The 19878-nt window shown below is 52.3% G+C and overlaps 1 protein-coding gene and 1 long non-coding RNA gene across 3 annotated transcripts in view; one reads left to right on the top strand and one right to left on the bottom strand.

Moving 5' to 3' along the window:
* Positions 1–259: 259 nt before the first annotated feature.
* LOC141745041 (uncharacterized) lies at positions 260–6640 on the bottom strand. 2 transcript variants are annotated; one of them, XR_012587649.1, is made up of 4 exons: positions 5033–6640; positions 2357–2903; positions 1085–1301; positions 260–948 (listed from the first exon to the last, which is right to left on the bottom strand). It is a non-coding gene; the product is annotated as an uncharacterized LOC141745041 (long non-coding RNA). The 2 variants fall into 2 exon arrangements; XR_012587648.1 differs by having other exon boundaries at positions 1085–2903.
* The window catches only part of HPSE2 (heparanase 2 (inactive)), a 112880-nt gene continuing 98412 nt past the window's right edge, over positions 5411–19878 (top strand). Inside the window, exons 1-3 of the mRNA XM_074592110.1 lie at positions 5411–5729; positions 6760–6917; positions 18926–19087. Coding sequence (XP_074448211.1) covers positions 5470–5729; positions 6760–6917; positions 18926–19087 — 580 coding nt within the window. The 5' untranslated portion in view covers positions 5411–5469. The remainder of the gene's footprint in view (positions 5730–6759; positions 6918–18925; positions 19088–19878) is intronic.

A 19878-nucleotide genomic window follows, 5' to 3' on the forward strand; every position in this document is an offset into this window, starting at 1 on the left:
AGCTAAGTCAGACCCTGCCATTGAGGAGTACAGGGAAGTCCATGGATCTAGAGAGCGTTTTGTGTCAGAGAGTGTTGTTATACACACACAGTCATTACTTGGAGTTTTTTTCTGCTTGCTGAAGAGGCACTTTGGCAAAGGGGATTTCTGTCTGCTGGGACAGCACCTGGTTTGACCAGCTTCCAGAGCCATTCTCACAGCTTTATGGAAATCGTGCATCTCATTTTTTCAAGAACCTCAGAACACCTGTTGGGAGATGGACACTTTGGGAGCCCACTAATTCTCTCTGCAGACAAATCTGCAGGAGTTGGGGTGCCCTGGGTTCGTCAGAGTATTTTTGAGACCACAGATCAAATCATACAGATTCAGGAAAAGAATAAATTTGGTTTATTCTAGCAGAGCACATGGTAGCTAACTGCTCACAGGACTGGGAATCAAGTTACAAAAAGAAAAATCAACAACAACAACAACAAAGATCATTGATCAGCAGCTACATAAAACTCAACTTCAGCCCCCCCAGTTTCTCATGTGTCTTCTCACGGTTTGCCAGCTAGAGAGAGACCATACTCATAGCCTTTATGGGACCAGTGCCTTCTTTTTGTCCCTGTCCCATATTTTTATAGGTTTCTTAATTAGGCAGCTAGTGAGTACAGATTGACTCTCAAAGGAAAGCCCGGCACCGCTGTGCTCCATTTTCCTAAGGCTAGATTTGGAGATACCAGTTTGTGTTCCTTTCGTGCTGGCAAAAAAATGCAAAGACAGCATTGCCAAGTGTGCTCTTCCTGACCAGGCAGTTGGTTTTGATCGATGCCTTGCTTTTTGCACATATGGAGGGAGGAAGCGCTCTCAGTAGGCTTGCTTTCCTCCCGCTGTCGCTGAGCTCCCCAGCCAGCCAGTCCTCCTAGCCCAGACAGATGTATTTGCTTGTTACAGAACTTCCCAGGTCACCTACATGAAAGAGCAATGCACGGATACCGTATTAAATCAAGCAGTCGTCCTCTGCCTGCTCGTTCAGGTTAGACGCGATACATAAACGAGCTAGGAAATGGTTTCAGCAGTGGAGCTCGGGCTGTGCAACACCCACCTTGAGGCACTGGCCGTTTTAGGAGGTTACATTCCAGACATTAAGGCTCTTGTGGTGAAAATGATGGACACTGCAGCGCAGAAAGAGGAAAAACCTCAATAAAAAGAATCTGACATGCAATTGCGTGCTCTGACAACCACAGCTTTACCACATTCACGGGTCTTGCTCCTCTTCTCGGAAATTGTCATGCCATGGTACAGGGCAGGAATTTAAGAGTCTGAAAATAAAGTATAGTTTTGGTAAAGTATCTATGGATGGCGGTCCTAATTTTCACTTGCTGGATTTTCTTCTTGCTGGGTTCTTTTAGAGCATCCATAACTCAGGTTTACTTGACAGCACTACAGAAACAGACATGGTTGATATCTTGGGAATCAAAGACATGATGATTTTTTTTTAAAAAAAAGCTGTCTAGCCTGTTTTATCCTTCCCAGCCTAATGGAGGTTTGTTTGGTACAGCACATCCTCTGATGATAATAACTTTCATCATTTATGAGCAGAAGTTTATTTTCTGGCGAACTAAAAATGTTCCTCCCAAGGAGGTTTTCCCCATTTTCTTTTGGGCTGACTTATACAGCCTGAGATCTCAGTTTAAATTTCCCTTGTGCTTTTTCTCCTTCTTTTTTTTTTTTTTTTTTTTTTTTTTTTAATATCAGCCCTGCCATCCAAAGAGGTTTCCTCTGCTGAAACCCTTCAGCAACTGCTCAGATCATTTACAACAAGCACTTTCACAGGCAGTAGGTCTACAAAAGTAAGGAAAAATCGAAGTTACTACCTATAATAACGAAGTTAAATACAGATTTAAGTGTTTGTGAACTGCGAGTGACTGAAAGGGTGCCAGACATTTTGCAAATACACGCAAAAAGACAGGCCCCTGCTCTAATCGGCTTATAAATTAAAAGGAAAGTACATTGGCAAGAGCTGAAGAGATGATATGCTTTAAATAGTTTATAGGGAGCTGGAGGATTGTTGTTTATTTGGTGATGTTGGGAAAATATTTAATGTGCTTTGGTTAAACTCTTTATAGAAATGCTTCTCCTCCCCCCCGTTCTCTTTCCCAATGACTGTTTTGGAGATTAAAAACAGCAAGTTTAGAGTAGACGGAAAATGGAGAAACGCATTTCCAAATTGACAAAAACCGCGAGTAAATCTTTATAGATACTTTTTATGTGAGTCAGGCTTTCTAAAGTAATTATCTTAATATAAGAAAGGACCGGCGCTTCTCTGCCCCTGCGGACGGCGAGCCGGGGTCGCAGCTTGTGTAAATCGAGATACCTCCTATCTGGTATGAGTTGCTGTGAAGGAGGTGCGCCGTGCCCTCTCCCCCGCCTCCCCTTGCAGGTTCCCGGGTCGGCCCCGAGCTGCGGCGGCGGCTCCTGGTTCTCCCCGGGCGGCGGCGGCTCCTGGGGCCCGATGCTCCCTGCACCTCCGCTGCCGCCCCAGCACTCGCAGGTAACCAAAGCTTTTAGAGTTTAAAGGGCTTGTATAGCAAACCTACAATTTATTAAAAAAAAAAAAAAAAAGAAAGAAAAGGAAAGGAAAAAAAAAAAACGAAACCGGTTTCTTTTTAGATTCGACTTGCCGTTGCTGCAGCCACATTCAAAATGAGGTGCAATGTGCTTTTCCGAGGCCACCGGATCGGGGCAGGCTCCAGGTGTCGGTCTGGAAAGCTGAGACAGGTAAGTGAATATTTCCTTTAGCGCCGTCTTCCCAGACTCTGGAAGCCGACCCTGGCAGCTGGGAGGTTTTTTACTCCTTTCCCTGCTGCTCTCGGTTGTTTGGCGATATCTCTGCAGATAAGTGACTTCGCTGCATCCGGAGTCTGCATGCAAAGCAGAGACTAATTGTGAGGAACGTTTCAGAATAAACACATTTCTCATCCAAAGTAGTTTGTTTGTAAGGAAAAAAAATACATAAAGGAGGTTAAACGGGATAATTTGTTTTGTTTCTTGTCCTTTACTACATAACGCACTAGAGTTTCGTTTTAAAATAGAGCCATCCTTAGCAGAAGGCACAGTACAAAATTTCGGCCTGCAGCCACAACACTGATTTGAGCAGCAAATGCCCCTGAAGCCTTGCTGACATCTTCTGATAATAGAGGAAAAAAATTAATTATAAAATAACGAGATCTGTCAGAAACTCGCATCCCTTTTTCGGAGCTGACCCAAAATCTGAGCAGCTTCTGAAGCGGGAGGTTTGAAGTTCTGGGTCAGTTTTAAGCGCTATTACAAATCGCGGCTGGAGTTTTTGCAGCCGAACACAAATTTCCAGCCTTAAATTGCCTTCTTCCTGTCCCGGGATGCCAGGGCTTTGCTCAGATGAAATTGCACGGCCCTTTCCCCCGGATCCTCTTACTTTTTCCAGCGCTCAAAGCCCCGCTGCTCCGGGCACCCCTTGGCTGCTTTTTGTCAGCCGGCGGCAGCCCCTTCCGCGGCGCCTTTTGAGCCCCGCTCCCATCTCCGCCTTAACGGGATGTTTTCATGACAAATCCCGGTTTGTGCGTTCCCTGCTCACTCCTAGCAGAGCCGGAAGGTATGTTTCATCCTTTTCCCCACCACCGTTACCGTTCATTGCACGGTAACTCCGTGCCCCCGCAACCCCTGTCTCGGTAACCGGGGACTGACGGTGGGGCAAGGCGATGGGCTGGAAGCGTTTCGTGGGGCGTAGAGGCGAGGGGAGAGATTTCCACAGGAGACGGCGCTGCCTGTGGACTTCTCCGGGACCCAGGCCCCACTGCGGGGCTCCGCTGAGCGCACCGGGCTCCGGGACTTGCCGTCGTGGGAGACACCGGGTCTGTTCCCTCCGCCTCCCGGGCCCCGGCTGAGGCGGACGAGGAGCGCAGGTGGCTCCGCACGGGCACCGGGAGGAGTGGGAGGGGGTTCCCAGCGCAGAGACCCCTACCGAAACAGTGGGAAGGGTCCCGGGATAGCCGCCCTGCAGCGCTCGCCGCTCGTACCCGACCCCTGCAGGCGGGTCGGTCCCCGCCGTCCGGCCGTCTCGGCTCCGGGAGCGATTTGTGCCTCTACCCCGGAGCCCCGCTGCTCCCCGCAGGCCCGGCACCTCCCGACCCCGGCACCGGGGGGGTTGTCCGCAGGTGGGTGCCGGCTCCCACACCGGGCCGGGCCCCTCACCAGCAGATGGTGCTGCGGGCGGCCCATCCCCGGGGCTGCGGGACCCCGACGGACCGCACCGGGCTGGGTAGCGGCACCGGGGCCCCCCGTGCCGCCTGGCCTGGGCCAAGGGGGAACCGGGGCGGGCCGCGGCGGCGGCGGAGGGCCCAGGTAGGGCGCGTTACGTGTCCCGGAGCTCGCTGTCTGCTGGTGTGCCGGAGCTCGGGGCTTGCCCGGGAACGGGCTGCTGGCGGGGAAGGATGCCCCGTTCGGGTGGACACTCCTTGAAGTGGGCCATCGCTCCCGGGATGCCTCCAGCGATCGCGGGCCGGATGCCCCCAGCCTGCACCCAGCGCTGAGAACCGCGGCCGCTTGCACCAGTGCAGCGCGCCCAGCCCGGCCCGTCCTGCCCCGGGCTGTCCTTTTGCACCCCCGATGCAGACGTTTCCCCACCGGGCGCTGCCGCCGCCGCCCCTTTTCCCGCCGCGGGTCGGACCCCGCCGGGCCTCGAGGCCGGCGGGAGAGGGCGGCCGGCGGCCCGATTCCCCGTGCCCCGGTTCCCCGCCGTGCCCGAGTGGCCTTTGTGCGCCGGCCGTGCCGAGCCGATGGCTCCGAGCAGGGCGAGCCTTGCGTGCCGTTCCGGGGCTCCGGGCTGCCGGCGGCCCCCAGCCCCGCTACGCCCGTCGGGTCCCGCGGAGCGGTCAGCGCTCAGCCCCGGGGGCCTCGTCCAGCACCGCGGGTCCCGGCTCGGGGCGAGCTCACCCCATGGGCAGGGCTTTTTTTTTTTTCGGGGTGATTAACCCCCCCTTGCCCCCAGCCCGGGCCACCCCCGCTGCCTTACCGCCTCGGCCGTTCCTGCAGCCGGCGACAAGCTGGGGCCGTGCTGGGCGGCCGCCGAACTCCCCGGTGCCTCGGTGTCCCGGCTCCGGCTCGGTTTTGCGAGGTCCAGGAGCTCCGGCAGCGGAAAGCGAAAGCCCGGTGCTGGCGGGGCTGCGGAGGGCCGGCGGGTCCCGAGCCGAGGGGGTTAAACCAGGAGCCTCCCCTTACCTTCAAAAAGTTAAAAATGTCTGGAGCCTGCATCTCTTAAAGGGGCGGTGCTGGCTGCAAGGAGTCTTGGCACCGGCTGCGAGAAAGGCTGGTCAGGGGCGTGAGTTCCCCTCCACCAGCACCAAAACATTGCAAAAAAAGGCAGAGCGCCCCACACTTTAGATAAGGACAATTAGCCACCAGCGAGCCCCTGCAGACAGCGAGTTAATTAGGGGTTTCCTGCTCTCCGGCATGCCCTGTCCCAGCTCCTGCCCCCCCGGGCTCTTAGCCCTGATGGCACCTGGGCTGGCTCTCATGGCCACCTTCTCGCTGCCCTCCCAGGCCGGGGACAGGAGAGCGCTGCCGGTGGAGAAACCTCCAGGTGTGAAGGGAAGAACTCTCATTCTCCTTGATGTCAACACCAAGAGCCCTGTCAGGATAATCAGTGAGAATTTCCTCTCCCTGCAGCTGGACCCTTCCATCATTCATGATGGCTGGCTCGATTTCTTAAGGTAAGGCAGGAGCCCCCCCGGCGCCCTCCCCACGCCGCCCGCGGGGCGCCCCGGCGGCCCCGCCGCCCAGCCCTGCCGGGCTCCGCGCTGCTGGCGGCGCTTGTTGTGACGGAGGGAGCGAGGCCATGGTTTCCATTAAGATGCACATGTTTGCAATGGAGAAAGCATTTCGGAGACTTATCAGTTATGACTGCAAAAATGTCGTGCTCCCCTCGCTCCAACAACCGCTTCTCTGAAAAGAAAAAAAAAAAAAAAAAAGGCACAACACGGGGCCGAGGCAGCACAGGGAAAAAAAAACAAAACAAAACAAAAAACAACAAAAAACCCAAAGCAACAAAAAACAGCAGCAGGAACGGGGTCGCCTGCCGAGCCGAGCCTTCCCCAGGTCCCGACGGGCGGAGAGCGGGGTGTCGGCCAGGTCTTCAGAGCCCTCCGCTCCCCGGACTTCCAGCCCTGCGCGGGGGGCAGAGCCGGGCTGCAGCTGCGCTGGGCTCCACCGGCGGTGCGGAGCGGAGCGGCCGCGGCCTGGAGGCGCTGGGACGGCCAGAAATCCCTCTCCCTGCTGGGTAAGTCGGGGAGGGAGAGCGGGTCTCCTCCGCACGCCCGCTCTGAGGGTCCCTCCGGCTACCGCCTCCATCTCCGGGGGGAAGGCGCCGGTGAAGGGGAGCCCGGCCGGCTCCCGCTTTCCTCCCTCCCCTCCCCGGCGGCTCGGGCCACGGCACGGTCCCGCGTGGGGCGCTGAGCGCTGCCATCTCTGGGGACGCCGCTGCACTTGTCCGGGGCTGTGTGAGGGGCTGGTGGCGGGGGTAAAAGCCGTGTCCCGCCGGCCGCCGAGCCACCACCGGCGGGCGGGGCGGCTGCGGGGTGTAAAGCCCCGCAACCGGGCGCCGCCGCGGTGGTACCCGCGCCGGGCGGGGCGGGCGGGCAACGGCGGGTCCCCGAGCCCCGCGGCCGCCGGTCGTTGCCGGTACCGGGGCGGGGAGGGCCCGGCCCGGCCCGCGGCGCCTTCAGCCCGTTCTCCTCTCCCCAGCTCCCGGCGGCTGGTGACCCTGGCGCGGGGCCTGGCCCCCGCCTTCCTGCGCTTCGCGGGCAAGAGGACGGACTTTCTGCAGTTCCACAACGTGAAGAACCCGGCTAAGAGCCGCGGCGGGCCCGGCCCCGACTACTACCTCAAGAACTACGAGGACGGTGAGCTCCTGAGGCCGGGGCGGGGGGCGGGCGCGGCGGCGGGGGGCTGCGGGCGCCGGGCGGTCCCGCTCCGCCTGCTCCGGGCTCCCTGCGCCCAGGCGGGGCTGGGCCGTGCCGTGCCCGGGCAGTGCGGGCACCGGGCGGGGACCCTCCCCCGTACCTCTTCTTTCCCGAGCGGGGGGAGCCGGGGAGCTCGGCGGAGTCCGTTGCCGGGAACAAAAGGCCGGCACCGGGGAGCGGGGCTTTTCGTATCCCACCCCCCGCCCCCGCTCCGCCGCGTTCTCCGGCTCACTTCGCTCCCAAACCCCGGGTGGGCAGCGCCGGCGGCGGAGGGGGCTTTGCCCGGGCCGCTGGCGGGGACCGGGCACCGCAGCCCCGGGATGCCCGAGCACGCACCGCCCCGCGCTTCTCCCGGCCTTTCCCCAAGGACCCCGGCGTCGTTCCCCGTTGATTCTCCGCCCGCTGCAGCCCCGGGGCTCCCCGCTGAGCTTGGTCCCGGCTGGGCCGCTCGGTCCCCGCCGGTCGGTGCCCTCCGGAGCGCTCTGCCATCGTAGGTCTTTCCGAAAGTCACCGCCTGGCCCAGGGCTTTCCGCGGCTCTGCCCCCCTCCCCAGCGGTCCTCATCGACACAAAAGGCTTTTCACCTTTTGCGGCCCTTAATTCGCACAAAGAAACTTCGTAGAAAAGTCAGGGCCAAGTCTCCGTCCTCAGGCATTTATTTTAAGAAGCAGAATACCATGTCCACGTGCAAGAATTTATTGATTTTTCTCTCTTCCTTGTTTATATAAAAAAAAAACAAAACCAACTTTTTTTTTCTTACCCAATGAGTTACAAAAATTAGCTAAAGATATTTCCATAAGTAATTTTGAAGGCCAATTAATGCCAGACAGATCCCACTGGGCAGGTCTGTGGAACAGAGGAAGTTTTGCAGAGATCTAGTCAGCAGCACAGTGCTGAATGGAAAAAGCAGATGCATTTGCCAGTTTTCTGATGGCTCTCGCTCCCGCTGTTCCCCCATGTAACATCTGATCTCACCGAGATGAATGTCCCTCTATTCCCACATGCAGGCAGGTGGGTAAGTTTGAATGCTCTGTCTTTCACTTAGTCTCCGGGCCGAAGCAATCCCGATGTTGTTCCTTGTTTTTCTTCTCCTTGTAACAAATCTCAGGCAACGGGTTTGTTGTAAGCTCTGCCTACTGAGATGCAGTTCAGGCGAAAATGCTGACCAAACCTACTGCAGGCACCTTGAGCAGAAGAAAATAAGTGTAGTGCATAAAATTGTGGATGGGACTCGTACAAAACATTTGTAGGAATAAATTTTCCCACTTCCAATATTTCAACAGCTTGCAGGAGAGAACTTACACTTATTAAATGTCTTCACAACAGCTTTCATGTTCGGGAAGGACTGAAATCTTTTGGTTTTTTTCAGTTCTCCTCGTGGCAATAAAGTTGAAATGTAGCAGCCCTTCAAAATGAAGCTTCTCATAGAAGTTGTAACCACAGGTCTTAACTTTTCATCGCTTAAATATGGAACAGAACCATTACAAATGCGGGTGAGGGAGGCAGGGGACACATGTGGTGTGTATCAAGCATCGGTGTAAATCAGAAAGGTGTGGTAAAAGGGATTTCCTGCCTGGAAGCAAAGCTTTCGTATTTGTTCTGAAGATCTGTGTGCAAACTCCAGGGCTAGAGTTGCTAGTAGCTTGCATCTTTTTGTGCTGAGGCTGCACTGAGCGCTTCACTAGAGGGATCCAGTTCTCCAAAATGAAATCCTGATGCCACTGCATCTCTCTGCCCCGCTGTACTGGATCTGAGCAGCCATCTTCTCCTTTCGGAGCACTGGTCTGGTTTTTGTTCCCTCATCTGTGGCTCGCCCGGGACCTGCTTGGGATCAGGGCATGCACAAACGTGCAAGCAGATGCTCTTGCTGCAAAGAACTTACAGCCTGAGCAGACAGCACAGAAAAAAGATGGCAATCAGCACCTGAGCGTGGGGGAAGCCAGCAGGCATCCCTCTAGGTACCCCTTCTCCTTCCCAAGTTATCTGGAGTGGTTGGGGTTGTTTTCTATGTCTGTGGGCTTTTGTAGGTCCAGCATCTGTTTTCTGAAATTTCTTGTCTGAGCTTTAATGGCACAGGAGTGGGGAAGAAGCTGGGGAGCTCGATTAGTTAAAAAAGTCAAAAAATAATTAAAAGATAAATCAGTGAATTTCTAAGTCTTATGCACCACCTTGGTGGTTTTTAGTGACATGACAAGTGATAGCTTGGTTGTTTTGTGCTTCGAGTGTTTGTCTTTTTGCCTGTCCACCCTGTGGGTGCACATGGACTCACCCCAGGCTTGTCACCCCACTGCCTGGTCTCTCTTTGCAGCCCCCACGGGTGTTCCTGTGCCTCGTGTCCCCACGTGGCCTGCGTCTAGATGGGGAGGGAAGGGCACATCTTATGTTCCTCACAGCTGCAGCAACTCAATAGGGTGCAGGACTGAGAGACGAAGGGCAAGTGTACGAGACTGCTCAGAGAACTGCAGTTACTAGTGCGTAACTCTGTGAGTGGTGGTCACATCACAGGCAGCTGCGCTCCTCTGCGTGCTCGCAGAACCCACACCAATGTGGCCATCTCGGGTGTTCAGATGGGGGGCAGCCGTAACAAGACTGCTCTGCAGCATCCTTCATGCATCCTCTGCCCTGTGACCATGCTTGCTGGAGTTTGAATGAATCTCAGCGCAGGGATCTTTGTGCTATAAATCCCCCTAGGGCACCCCATTGCCCTCCAGACCAGGTACTCCTCACAGCTGCCTTTGGTGGTCTTTTCTATCTCTGTAATGCTCTACCTTCCTGATGATCGAGCCTCCTCAGAGATTTGCCCTACTCTTTCCCCTCTGTTTATATTTATTTCCCTTTCAAACCGTTACAGCCATGCATACCTCCACCTTCTGAAAATTGCCTTTACTTAGGGCTGCCTTTGGGTTCACCACCTCATCTTTTTCCTCTCCTTTCCTCCACAGAGAGCATGGGTGCTCTCTGAGGGTTTTAGTAGTTGCTTTTGACTTGTATCTAAAATGTACTTCATTTTCAGGGTCATTCTTTTCTTGTACAAATTCTTCCTGGAAGCACAAACCTGGAAGTATTGTGTAATACCAGGTGTGTACGGCATCTTTCCTTTGTAACTCTGAACAGCCTCACCCCGGTCCAGACCGGTCATGCCTGGGCAGTAAAGGTAGCAAAGCGGTGAGTGATCTGCGGTGGCAGCCTGTGATGTCCACGAAGAGGGTGCATGTGGCAACTTGTTTCGACACCGCATATAAAGCTGGCACAGCAATTTCATCACCTGGTGGCAGATTTGTCCGTACCTGACAGAGCACCTCATAAAAGTGATTGCCTCTGGTGAATGGTTTAGGTGAGCTGTAGGGTGTGCAGTCCCTCTTGATGGCAGCGCGGCTATACGTACCCCCTGAATCTTGCTAATTATTAGAAGGTCATCTAATAATCTGTTATTAGACAGGTCAGCTAAGGTCAACTAACCTGTTGTATTAACACCCCCGTCTATCATGTACATCAGGTGGCTGCCATCCTGTGCAGCCCCTGCTTTGCATTGTCACTCCTGGAGTCCACCCTATTTGGATGTGGCATTGGCCGGCCTGCGGTCTGTTATGAACAGAAAACCAGTTTAATGTATGTCAGGCTCTGTGGTATGGGGAGGTAGGGCTGTGCCAGAGACTTTTTGACATTTGATGATCAAGAGGTGTAACATTTTTAGCCTGAGAGACTTTTCTCTCCCTTAAAGCGTGTTTCTTTGTATGTGCCTTGCTGAGTTTGTTTTTCTTCACCAGCTGTGCTGAGAGTTGTGCTTTGTTTTCTGGAGATGTGTTTCTCCTGCTGTAGGCACGTGTCTGATCCCTGGGCAGGTACCAAGGTGTAAGATCTCATCCTCAGTCTATGTAGTAGACCTGCTTCTCCTTTTGCTGTTGGATTGTCTACCAAGCAATCTGTTTGGCCTGTCCTTTCAACTGCCTCGCATGTGGCAAGGACCACTCGGGTCTGAGGTATGGGACAATAAGAAACGTTAGTCTCCAGGAAAACAGGCTTGAGCAGCTCCTTTTTGGAGCAAACGCACAGGGCTACCTGTTCACTCAGTCTATAGTTGCTGGTACAAAACCTCTTCTGAAGTTGTGTTTGCTAAAACCTGACTGGCGTGCTGCCCTGCAGCTCCGTGTTGGAGTGTTATGTGTGGCATGGAGACATGGTGTTGGTTCAGGAAGGGATGCTGTTCAGTGCCTGAACCTAGAGCCCATTTCAGAAGTTCCCTGCTGGTGCTACAGCACAAGTTTGGTGGGTTCATGTGGAACTTCCTCATCTGCAGGGCGGCCGTCAACTGCTTCTCACCTCAAAATCACACAGATCAGCTTTGGACAACCCACAGTGACATTAACATTGCTTAGAGTTTCCTCCTGTGCATATGAAGGAAAACTCAAGGGGAAAAGAGAAGTTACTCATAGATGGAGTCCTTCAAGATGTGTTGCCCCAAGCACATGGCTTCTCCACCCTGTCCCTCAGGCTTTGTGTAGCCTCTTGGGCTTGTGTGGCTGAGGAGAGACCAAAGGACATTTACCACACACGGACAGTGTGGCCCTGTGTGGGTCCTGGGAGGGAGAGGGGAAGGGGAGCCCATATGCATGCTGTAGGTAGTGCGTCAGAAAAGTTTCTGAGCTGAAGTGCATATGGACAACACATTTCAAAAATACTCTCTTAATTACTGGTAAGTTACTTCCTTCTGTTTTATCTCCTTTTTTGGAGAGGATGCTGGGTATCTGGAAGAATGGCCAATTACCACAAAAAAATGGAAAAAGACGTGTTTCTTATGCCTTCCATACTAGTCAGGAGGTTTTGCTGTATAGCGTGGGAAAATCCACATGATGCTGTGTAATCCTGGCATGGGGTTTTGGGCATCCTTTCAGTCTGTGATCCGTTCCTTCGGATGCCTTCAGGTACCTGGCACTGCATCTTAACCTCGAGATTTGTGCCGCAGTGGGAACATCATTTCACCCTTGCTCAGCCTGTATTGCACAGGTGGCTTCTAGGGTGTGCGAGGGTCTTAGGTGTCGAGTGGAAAGGAATATAATTAACTGCTAAATGACCGGAGGATTCCTTGAGATGTGTGTGTGTTTGCACGGGGGCTGGACCTGACCTCAGCCAGGGATGCTGCTCCTGCTTTTCTGCCCCTTCTGGCATGTTCCTGCGCTCTCCTGTGCCTGGAGCCTGAGTTTATGTGGTGAGTCAGTTCAGGGAACTCGGCTGGCCAAAACCTGGTGGTGGAGAGGAGCTTCAGCTCCTTCAGCCGCCTGAGCTGATTAATGGTGTGTGACCACAGAGGAGTAGAGGACAGTGCTGGGAAAGGAACGCCTGCAGGGAAAGGTGGGACTGCAGCAGCCTCAGCCTTGGTCAGATTAAATCGTACAGAACTGTGTCCTGAAGGTGGTGAAGCTAATCTCTTGGTTCTCTGCCACCAAAAGGGTCAGTCCCCATGGCTTCTTTTTACCCTGCGCTGTGTCCTTCTGCTGCTTCCCTTGTGTTTGCTCGGGCACATTTCTGATCCTCTGCTAAGACAGCAGTGAACTAATTCAAGGGAAAAAGAAAAAGGCAACTGTTTTACTGTGGTTTTAGTGAGCAGGATCATGTGGGTGATCATGGGGTATGAGGATACCAGAGCCAGAGCAAGGGAGGTTATTGTCATATGGCTGGGACTGCCCCTCTGGCTCCGCCAGCTCCTAAAACTTTGCAGCAGGTGTTTCTGCATGAAGAACCATCCTGTTATCCCAGAAAGAATGAACAAACAAGTTTTCCTTTATTCAAGGAATCACCTTCGGTTTCTGGTCACCCAGAGCCCCTTTTTTGTCTGCCTAAGTGTCCCTTTACAGTTTAGGCATCTGCCCTTTCCGAGCTTGCAGAGGAAACCGTCATTTTTTCACCCCACGTGTATTTAAAAAGCAGCCCCTTTGGGAGGGCTGCAGCTTTTCAGACATTGCAAGCATTCGGTCCCCAAGACAGGGAGATCTTCTGATGTCCTTCAGTCTTCTGGGATTTGCCAGATCAGGCTGCTCCGTGCCTTGGCATTGAGCTCCAAGGCAGCCCTCCTGCCCTCTAGTTCCCAGGGTCCGCGACTGCAGGGAAGGAGCTGCAACCTGCTCTGCCTGGCGGGGATTTCCATGGAAGGAGCTCCAGTGCTCAGCTGTTTCCTCATAAATTTAAAAAAAAACAAAAAAAGGCTGTAGGAAGCCTTTACAAGGTAAAGGAGATACTGCCTATGTGGGAGGTGCATCCAAAAATTGCCTGCTTTTTTCCATATTTTTATTTTATTTTCTAAATTTCAAACTGTTTTGCTAGAATCATGCATGAAGATTGCTTTACTAACTGCAGGAAACGGCGCATTCAGGCAATTAGTTGCTGATTTGTTAGCTATTTGCTGGCATATGGGTGAGATGAAAGATTTCTGTGGTTATACGTTTGATTGTTTATAATAAGCATCCTAAATTCTCCAAAAGACATGGCATATTTTTGCTAGTTCCGCACTTCTTTCTATGCTACATCATCTTCTTATAAATAACAACACTTATAAATACTTAAAGGGTGGGTGTCAGGAGGATGGGGCCAGGCTCTTCTCAGTGGTGCCCGGGGACAGGACAAGAGGCAATGGGCACAAACTTGAGCATAGGAAGTTCCACCTAAACATGAGGAGGAACTTCTTTACCCTGAGGGTGACAGAGCACTGGAACAGGCTGCCCAGAGAGGTGGTGGAGTCTCCGTCTCTGGAGACATTCAAAACCCACCTGGACATGTTCCTGTGTAACCTGCTCTAGGTGACCCTGCTCTGTCAGGGGGGTTGGACTAGATGATCTCCAGAGGTCCCTTCCAACCCTATGATTCTATGATTCTTATGAATTAAAAGTGACTCACGCAAAGTTACATGCGCGGGTGAAACCCGTGTGACTTTTCATATGCAACTATAGGTTCTAAATTAGCAGTTGCCATTCGGGGAAAATGTTTTGAATTTATTATGGATTGGTCTCTGGATACATTTAGGGAAGTAAAAGGTGAATCCAATGTTAGGAACATTAGAAAAGAATTGGAGAAACTCTTTGAGAACATTTTATGCTATAAGCAAACTAGGTGATGACATACTAATTAGGGTAAAGAATATAGATGTGTAGAATAGGGTGATGGAAGTGATCAAAGTCACAGCTTTCAGTCGTAGAGATTAGGGTTTGGTTTTTTTTTCAACTTGGAAAAAATGAGAATATGATAAATGCTGAGAACCCAGTGGCACAGAGAGAAGAGAACTTGGGAATGATTATTTCCTTGTTTTCATGACACAAGAAATAGGGAGCATCCAGTGGACTTATTACGTATAAACCAAACAAATGTGATTTTATATATGTATATATAGTGGGAAATAACTTGTGGAACTCATTGTCAGGGAATTTTTCCCAGCTAAAAGAAAGGAATGTTACTAACGTGTCAGAAACTTGCCTATTGAAGACAGACATGATGAGGATGCAGTTTCTGGCTTGAGAAATCTTCAGGCTTTCTAAATAGAAGTTGTGTTCCCAATTTCACAGTCACTGGGCATTTTGTAATAATTTCAGCAGACAAATCTGATTTTTAAAGCATTTAAAATGTGTTTCTTTAAAAAGTAGGCATTTTACAAGTTTGGCAACCTGCAATTCATGCGAGCTTTTTCCTGGTGACCCATTAAACATCTCTCTAACTTCTGCACTAACACCATTTTCTAAAATTCAGATTTTAGAATATTCAGCTTTTGTTAACATAAAACAGTTTGGGTTTTTTTGCTCTTAAATTCACTTTCTAAGACTGCTAAGCTGAAGCAAACAGTCCCATTAGGAGAATGGGCAAACTCAGCTTGTTCTGGTGGCACTGCAGTGGTGGCTGTGGCTTTTGCTGGAGCAGTGATGGCTGCGAGCAGTGTTCGTTGTCAGACACACAGAGAAAGATGAGTTCTCCTCTTCACCCTTCTGTCACACATCCCTCTGCCCATCACCATATTCCTCTGCCCTCTCCACATAAACCTGGGTCTGTGCCCTCCCCCTCCCACCTCCCAGTTGGTCAGCTGCTATATCCCGTGTCTGCTCTGCGACTCCAGTGACTCCTGGAAGCGAATTGCCTATGGGCAGATGGTGGCATGAGCCACAGGATGGGCACTTGCCCACAGGCCACGCTGATGCCGTGTAAATTCCCATGTGCAGAAGCCCATCCTGTGGGTCTGGGAAACCCTCCCCAGCAGGCATATGGGAGCTATCTCCGTGTGCTGTTTCCCATCCTGGAGGTTTCACAGCTTGGGAGCTCTCTGATCTGGTACAGGTTGTGGTGAGAATTGGTTGGTGCAACCCATTGGTGCAGGCAACTCACAGAAAGGGACTGCCAGAGCTCAGCCAGCCCTGGGATGTCTGTCTTGCCCTGGGATGGGATTGCTGAGCTTGTGTTGCTCCTGAGGGGTGTTTTCTAACTTGCTCTTCAAAATTTCCGTTGGTAGATTCGGTGACCTCCGTAGGTGGCATGTGTCTAAGCTGTGCATACCCCGAGGCGGGACTGAGAAACGTGCAGGCACTCGGAAACACAACACGGCCTTTGCAAAGCGGCACCCTCCGCCCAGGGTTGGCAGCCTGGGGAGGGGAGAGCTCCCGCAGGAGCCCGGCATCCCAGCTGCATCACCAGGCAGGCGGCGACGGCGGCCGAGGCGGCCGCTCCCCTCGCCACCGCCGCCGGGATCTCCCCTCCGTTTGCCGTTGTCTCCCGCCAGCCGCAGCTCACCTGACCGCCACACGGGTGTGCTCCCGCCATACCGCACGGCGGGCTGCCGGACCCGCCGCCGCGGGACCCGGGCCGCCCGGGAGCGCCGCCGCCACCGGGGGTCCGTCCGCCCGCCCGGCCCCGCCGGCGGCGGCGCGGGAGGCTGAGCTGGCCAGGGTACTGACCCGGCACGGCCCGCCCGGACCGGCCACCCCCCCGGGACAGAGACCGTCGTCTGACGGCTTTGGAAACCATTTGGCGTCCTCTGGGGCTCACACATCTGGAGTTCTTCTTTCGCACTTCTGGCAAGAGCTGCTTGGTTTCGTGTTTTGCTGGGTAGTTTATTTCTTTTTTTTTTTTTTTCTTCCTTTTTTTTTTTTTTGCATCAACGTTCAGGAAGGCAGTGTCCTCCTGGAGCTCCCACTCAGGGGGCTGCCCTGCCCAGCACATTCTGGGGTACCCTCCTCCTTGCGCTCCTGGCATCTTTTCTCTCTCTTCCTTTAAGGTTTGAGGGCTGCAGACTCCTTGTTGAGATTTCCCCTGCGTCGCTCTTGCTGAGATTTCCCCTGAGCCTCCAGCAGCTGGGGCCTGCCACCCTTCTTCCCTCAGTATTTCAGTTTCATAAGGATGGTGTGGGGCTGCCCTTGCTTCCTCCCCTGCACCGAGTGCAGCCTGCTGGGGTGTGGATGACCAGGCACTGAGTTCTTTGAAGAGCTCCATATCCCAGACCTCTGCCCACTGTTTGAACTGGAGCCATAATGAATGTGGGATACACTCAGTTTTTAGGTTTTGGGCAACTTTCTTGGCTCCCCCATCAATCTAAGAAGCCAGGACTTTGCATGTCTTACCTGCGCTTTCTGAATGTCTACAGTGGTAACTTTCTGGGAACCCCATGAAGCTGGTTGCCAGAAGAGTGCCCCCACTTTCTGTGCCCTGCGCACCTTCTTCTAGACCTCAACAGCTAAGAAAAGACCGGGGATTTGTCTGAATGTGGCTTGACTTCCTTGTGCTTACCCCTGTCACAGCGGTGTGTTTGCTGTGGCCTGTGGTCGCTGAAGACAGAGGTACGGATGTCGCACAGGACCTGCTGCCACATCCCCTTGCACTCTCCAAGGTGCTGTCCTGGCCCCGGCCGGGAGGGCAGGGACTCTCGTCGTTCCCCCACATTGGCCCTGGTTTGGGTTTTAGAGCCCCTCCATCCCTTTTAGGAAACAAAGTTGTTTTGACCTGGCCTGGACTCTCTTATAGCAATTTGAAGAGAATTGGAGACCATCTACTGACCACCTATTTTCAAACCTCTCTGCCTCTCAGTCTTCTCCACCGCCAGGGCCTCCTTGATGTGTTTTGCTCCGTTTTGCCTTGGCTACGGAGGGTGTACAACTGTTGCGTTCAGTTCTGTGGAAAAGGAAATCCATCACCCAGGAAGGGGAATGGCTATGCATGTGTTCCAGGTGACACCAGTAATAACCATTAGTAATAGCCTTTTTGGTGCGAGAGAGTGACACGGTTGTGTTTCTCAATCTTCAGTTCTCCAAATATCTCACAAAGCGGGGTTTAGGATTGTGTCATCATACTGCTTCATTAGTTGGGCAGACTTTGGGTAGTCTCAAACCTTACTCAGTGTCTACCTAAGAGGTTGTGCACCAGAAGCGCATGGTGGGGGTGTGTGCTCATTATCTGCAGAGGAACGTTATTCTTTCCTCTTGCTTCATCTCTTCTCTCTGCATTGAAACCCCTGTGCTGGATGTGGAGATACTGAGACATATTTTCATGTTAGCCGGATGCCCCTCTATCTCCACCCCTGAGCATGCTAGTTGTGTGTGGAGGAGCGAACTTGTGTCCCTAACTACAAGGGCTTTAATGACATTACTGTTCTGAGCAGTCTTTTTGTTTAGGCAGGCTTTAGAGAAGCTGTGTTAATCCCAGACAATGCAGTAGAGAGACAGACAGCACAGCCTGGGCAGGACAAGCATAGTGACTCTAAGATGAGGCTCAGAGACAGGAAGATAATGTGGCTTCCAGTGTTATGACCCACCTTTGGTGGGGGTTCCCTGCTAACCCAAGATGTAGGAGAGCTTTGAAGCTAGGTTTGCTGCACCTGAGATATGACACCTTGAAGGACAGGAGCATTACTATTGCAAACAACTTTGGTGTTCCTTGATGTGCGTAACAATAATGGCACTGGAGAGCGTATGTGGAGCAAGATGTGAGTCTGTTCTGATAATAAGCTCCTTCATAAACTTCTAGCTGGATGGGAATTACACCAAGCAAAGCACAAGCTCATGATGCAAAGGGTGACCTCATGCAACGTGGTGGAAGAACTCCAACTTCCATCCTTCCTTATCAGTGCTGGCCGCCTAAGGTTTTGTAAGAATTAGACGCAGCATATGGTGCCTGTGGATCTGAGCATGTTACAGAGTTAATTAAACTCAGAAAGGGACCTTACAAGGACTAGTTTGCACTGCTCCCCTACTGCTTAGAGACTGGGCATGTCTCACTTCGTTCTTGTTCTGCCTTGCTACCTCCATCTTTCCATTTCCCCTGCAGATGAGTAGTTCCAGGAGAGGGAATATCATATTCTTACTTTACAATATGACTTATAAATCTTCAAGCGAAGAGAAAACAATTGTTAAATAACCCTCCTGCCTTCTGAATTGAATGTCAGGAATTAGAAAGGTAAAGAGACCTGTTCAAAGAGCCACAAGCCATGCCGACCTAACTCTAGCCGTGATAACTGCAGTGAGGATAAACAAGGCGAGAACAAGCTGCCTTCATCGTCTCTTGGACAGGCAAAGGTACATGGAAACCAGAGGTCACCAGAATGGGATTTAGTCTTTTCGCAGTATTTAGTGTCAAACAGACCAGTAACAGGGTCATAATACAAATATTGTGAGACATTTGCACGTTCCAGCAAGGGAGGGGTCATCATTGTAAGACATCAACTACTTGGCAGGTGGAGGATGGAAGGGGTGGTAGGTTGTGTTAGCATATTAAAGTCAATGACTTGAGCTTTCTGTGAGAGAAAAGGAGGCTTGAGCAGAGGAGGTTCATCGGATAAGCGATCCCAGGGGTTTGGACCTTTTGGTTTGGTTTGCTCGTGCTGAGTGGTGGTTGTGTGGCTGTCATGTTGGCTGGTTCTGATCCAAGCGTCTGGTGAAAATGAAAGCTGAGGTTTGGCCATCTCCCTTTTTTCTTTCCCTTTTGCTGTAGACATTGTTCGCAGTGACATTGCCCTGGATAAGCAGAAAGGCTGTAAGATCGCCCAGCATCCTGACATAATGTTGGAGCTACAGAGGGAAAAGGCAGCTCAGATGCACTTGGTTTTGTTAAAGGAGCAGTTTTCAAACACATACAGCAACCTCACATTAACAGGTAAGGCTGCAAGACCAGCTCTGGAGCCGGGAGCTGGGGCTGGTTCTTGCTAACTCACCAGTGTGTTAAAACCCTCGGGTGCTTCACCTCTGTATGAATCAGCATCTCTCTGGCTGCCTCTGTTTCCTACCGAGATTACTGGGTGCCGGGAGGGAAAGGACCCGCAGGAAATTGTGGTGGACTCATAAGGCCTCTGCGGTTGGCACCTACACAGACACTCCAGATTTGGTGCCCCTGGACAGAATGTTTTCTACAGTCTGACCTAAGCAGAATACCACGGCACGTGAAGTGCTGGAGAAATCTCCCTGCTAACCGTTCACGTCGATGGGGCTGCAGCAATTACTAAATTTGGAGTCCTTTAAGCTGCAGCTGAGTTTTTTTTCTTTCCAGAGCATGCACTTTGTGTGAACCCAGTAAATATTAAAGAGCAAATATAAAGGGATAATGGCCCAGACAGAGATGAGAGGATACTCTTTTTCTGGCAACTGTTTGTATTATCCAGGGAACAGAATCTCAAAGGATGGAGGAGACTGCCACATTTTGGATACACATTTAATGGTGCTTGTAAAGGACTGATGTCTTCAGGCAGTGAGTGGGCAGAAGGATGGGTTCCCAGCAGCCAGCAGTGTCCTTTCATAGCTGTTCTCCTTATCACTACAGCTGGATGAGCCACAGACGACGGGAAGGAGGAAGAGACTAATAAATCAAACAAGATCCCCTTCTCCTCTTGCCGGGTCCCTTTCCTGTGAAAGGCAGGGAGGCATCTGATTTTTATGGGAGGGAGAGCCCTG

The sequence above is a fragment of the Larus michahellis genome, chromosome 6, assembly GCF_964199755.1.
Source record: "Larus michahellis chromosome 6, bLarMic1.1, whole genome shotgun sequence".
NCBI lineage: Eukaryota > Metazoa > Chordata > Aves > Charadriiformes > Laridae > Larus > Larus michahellis.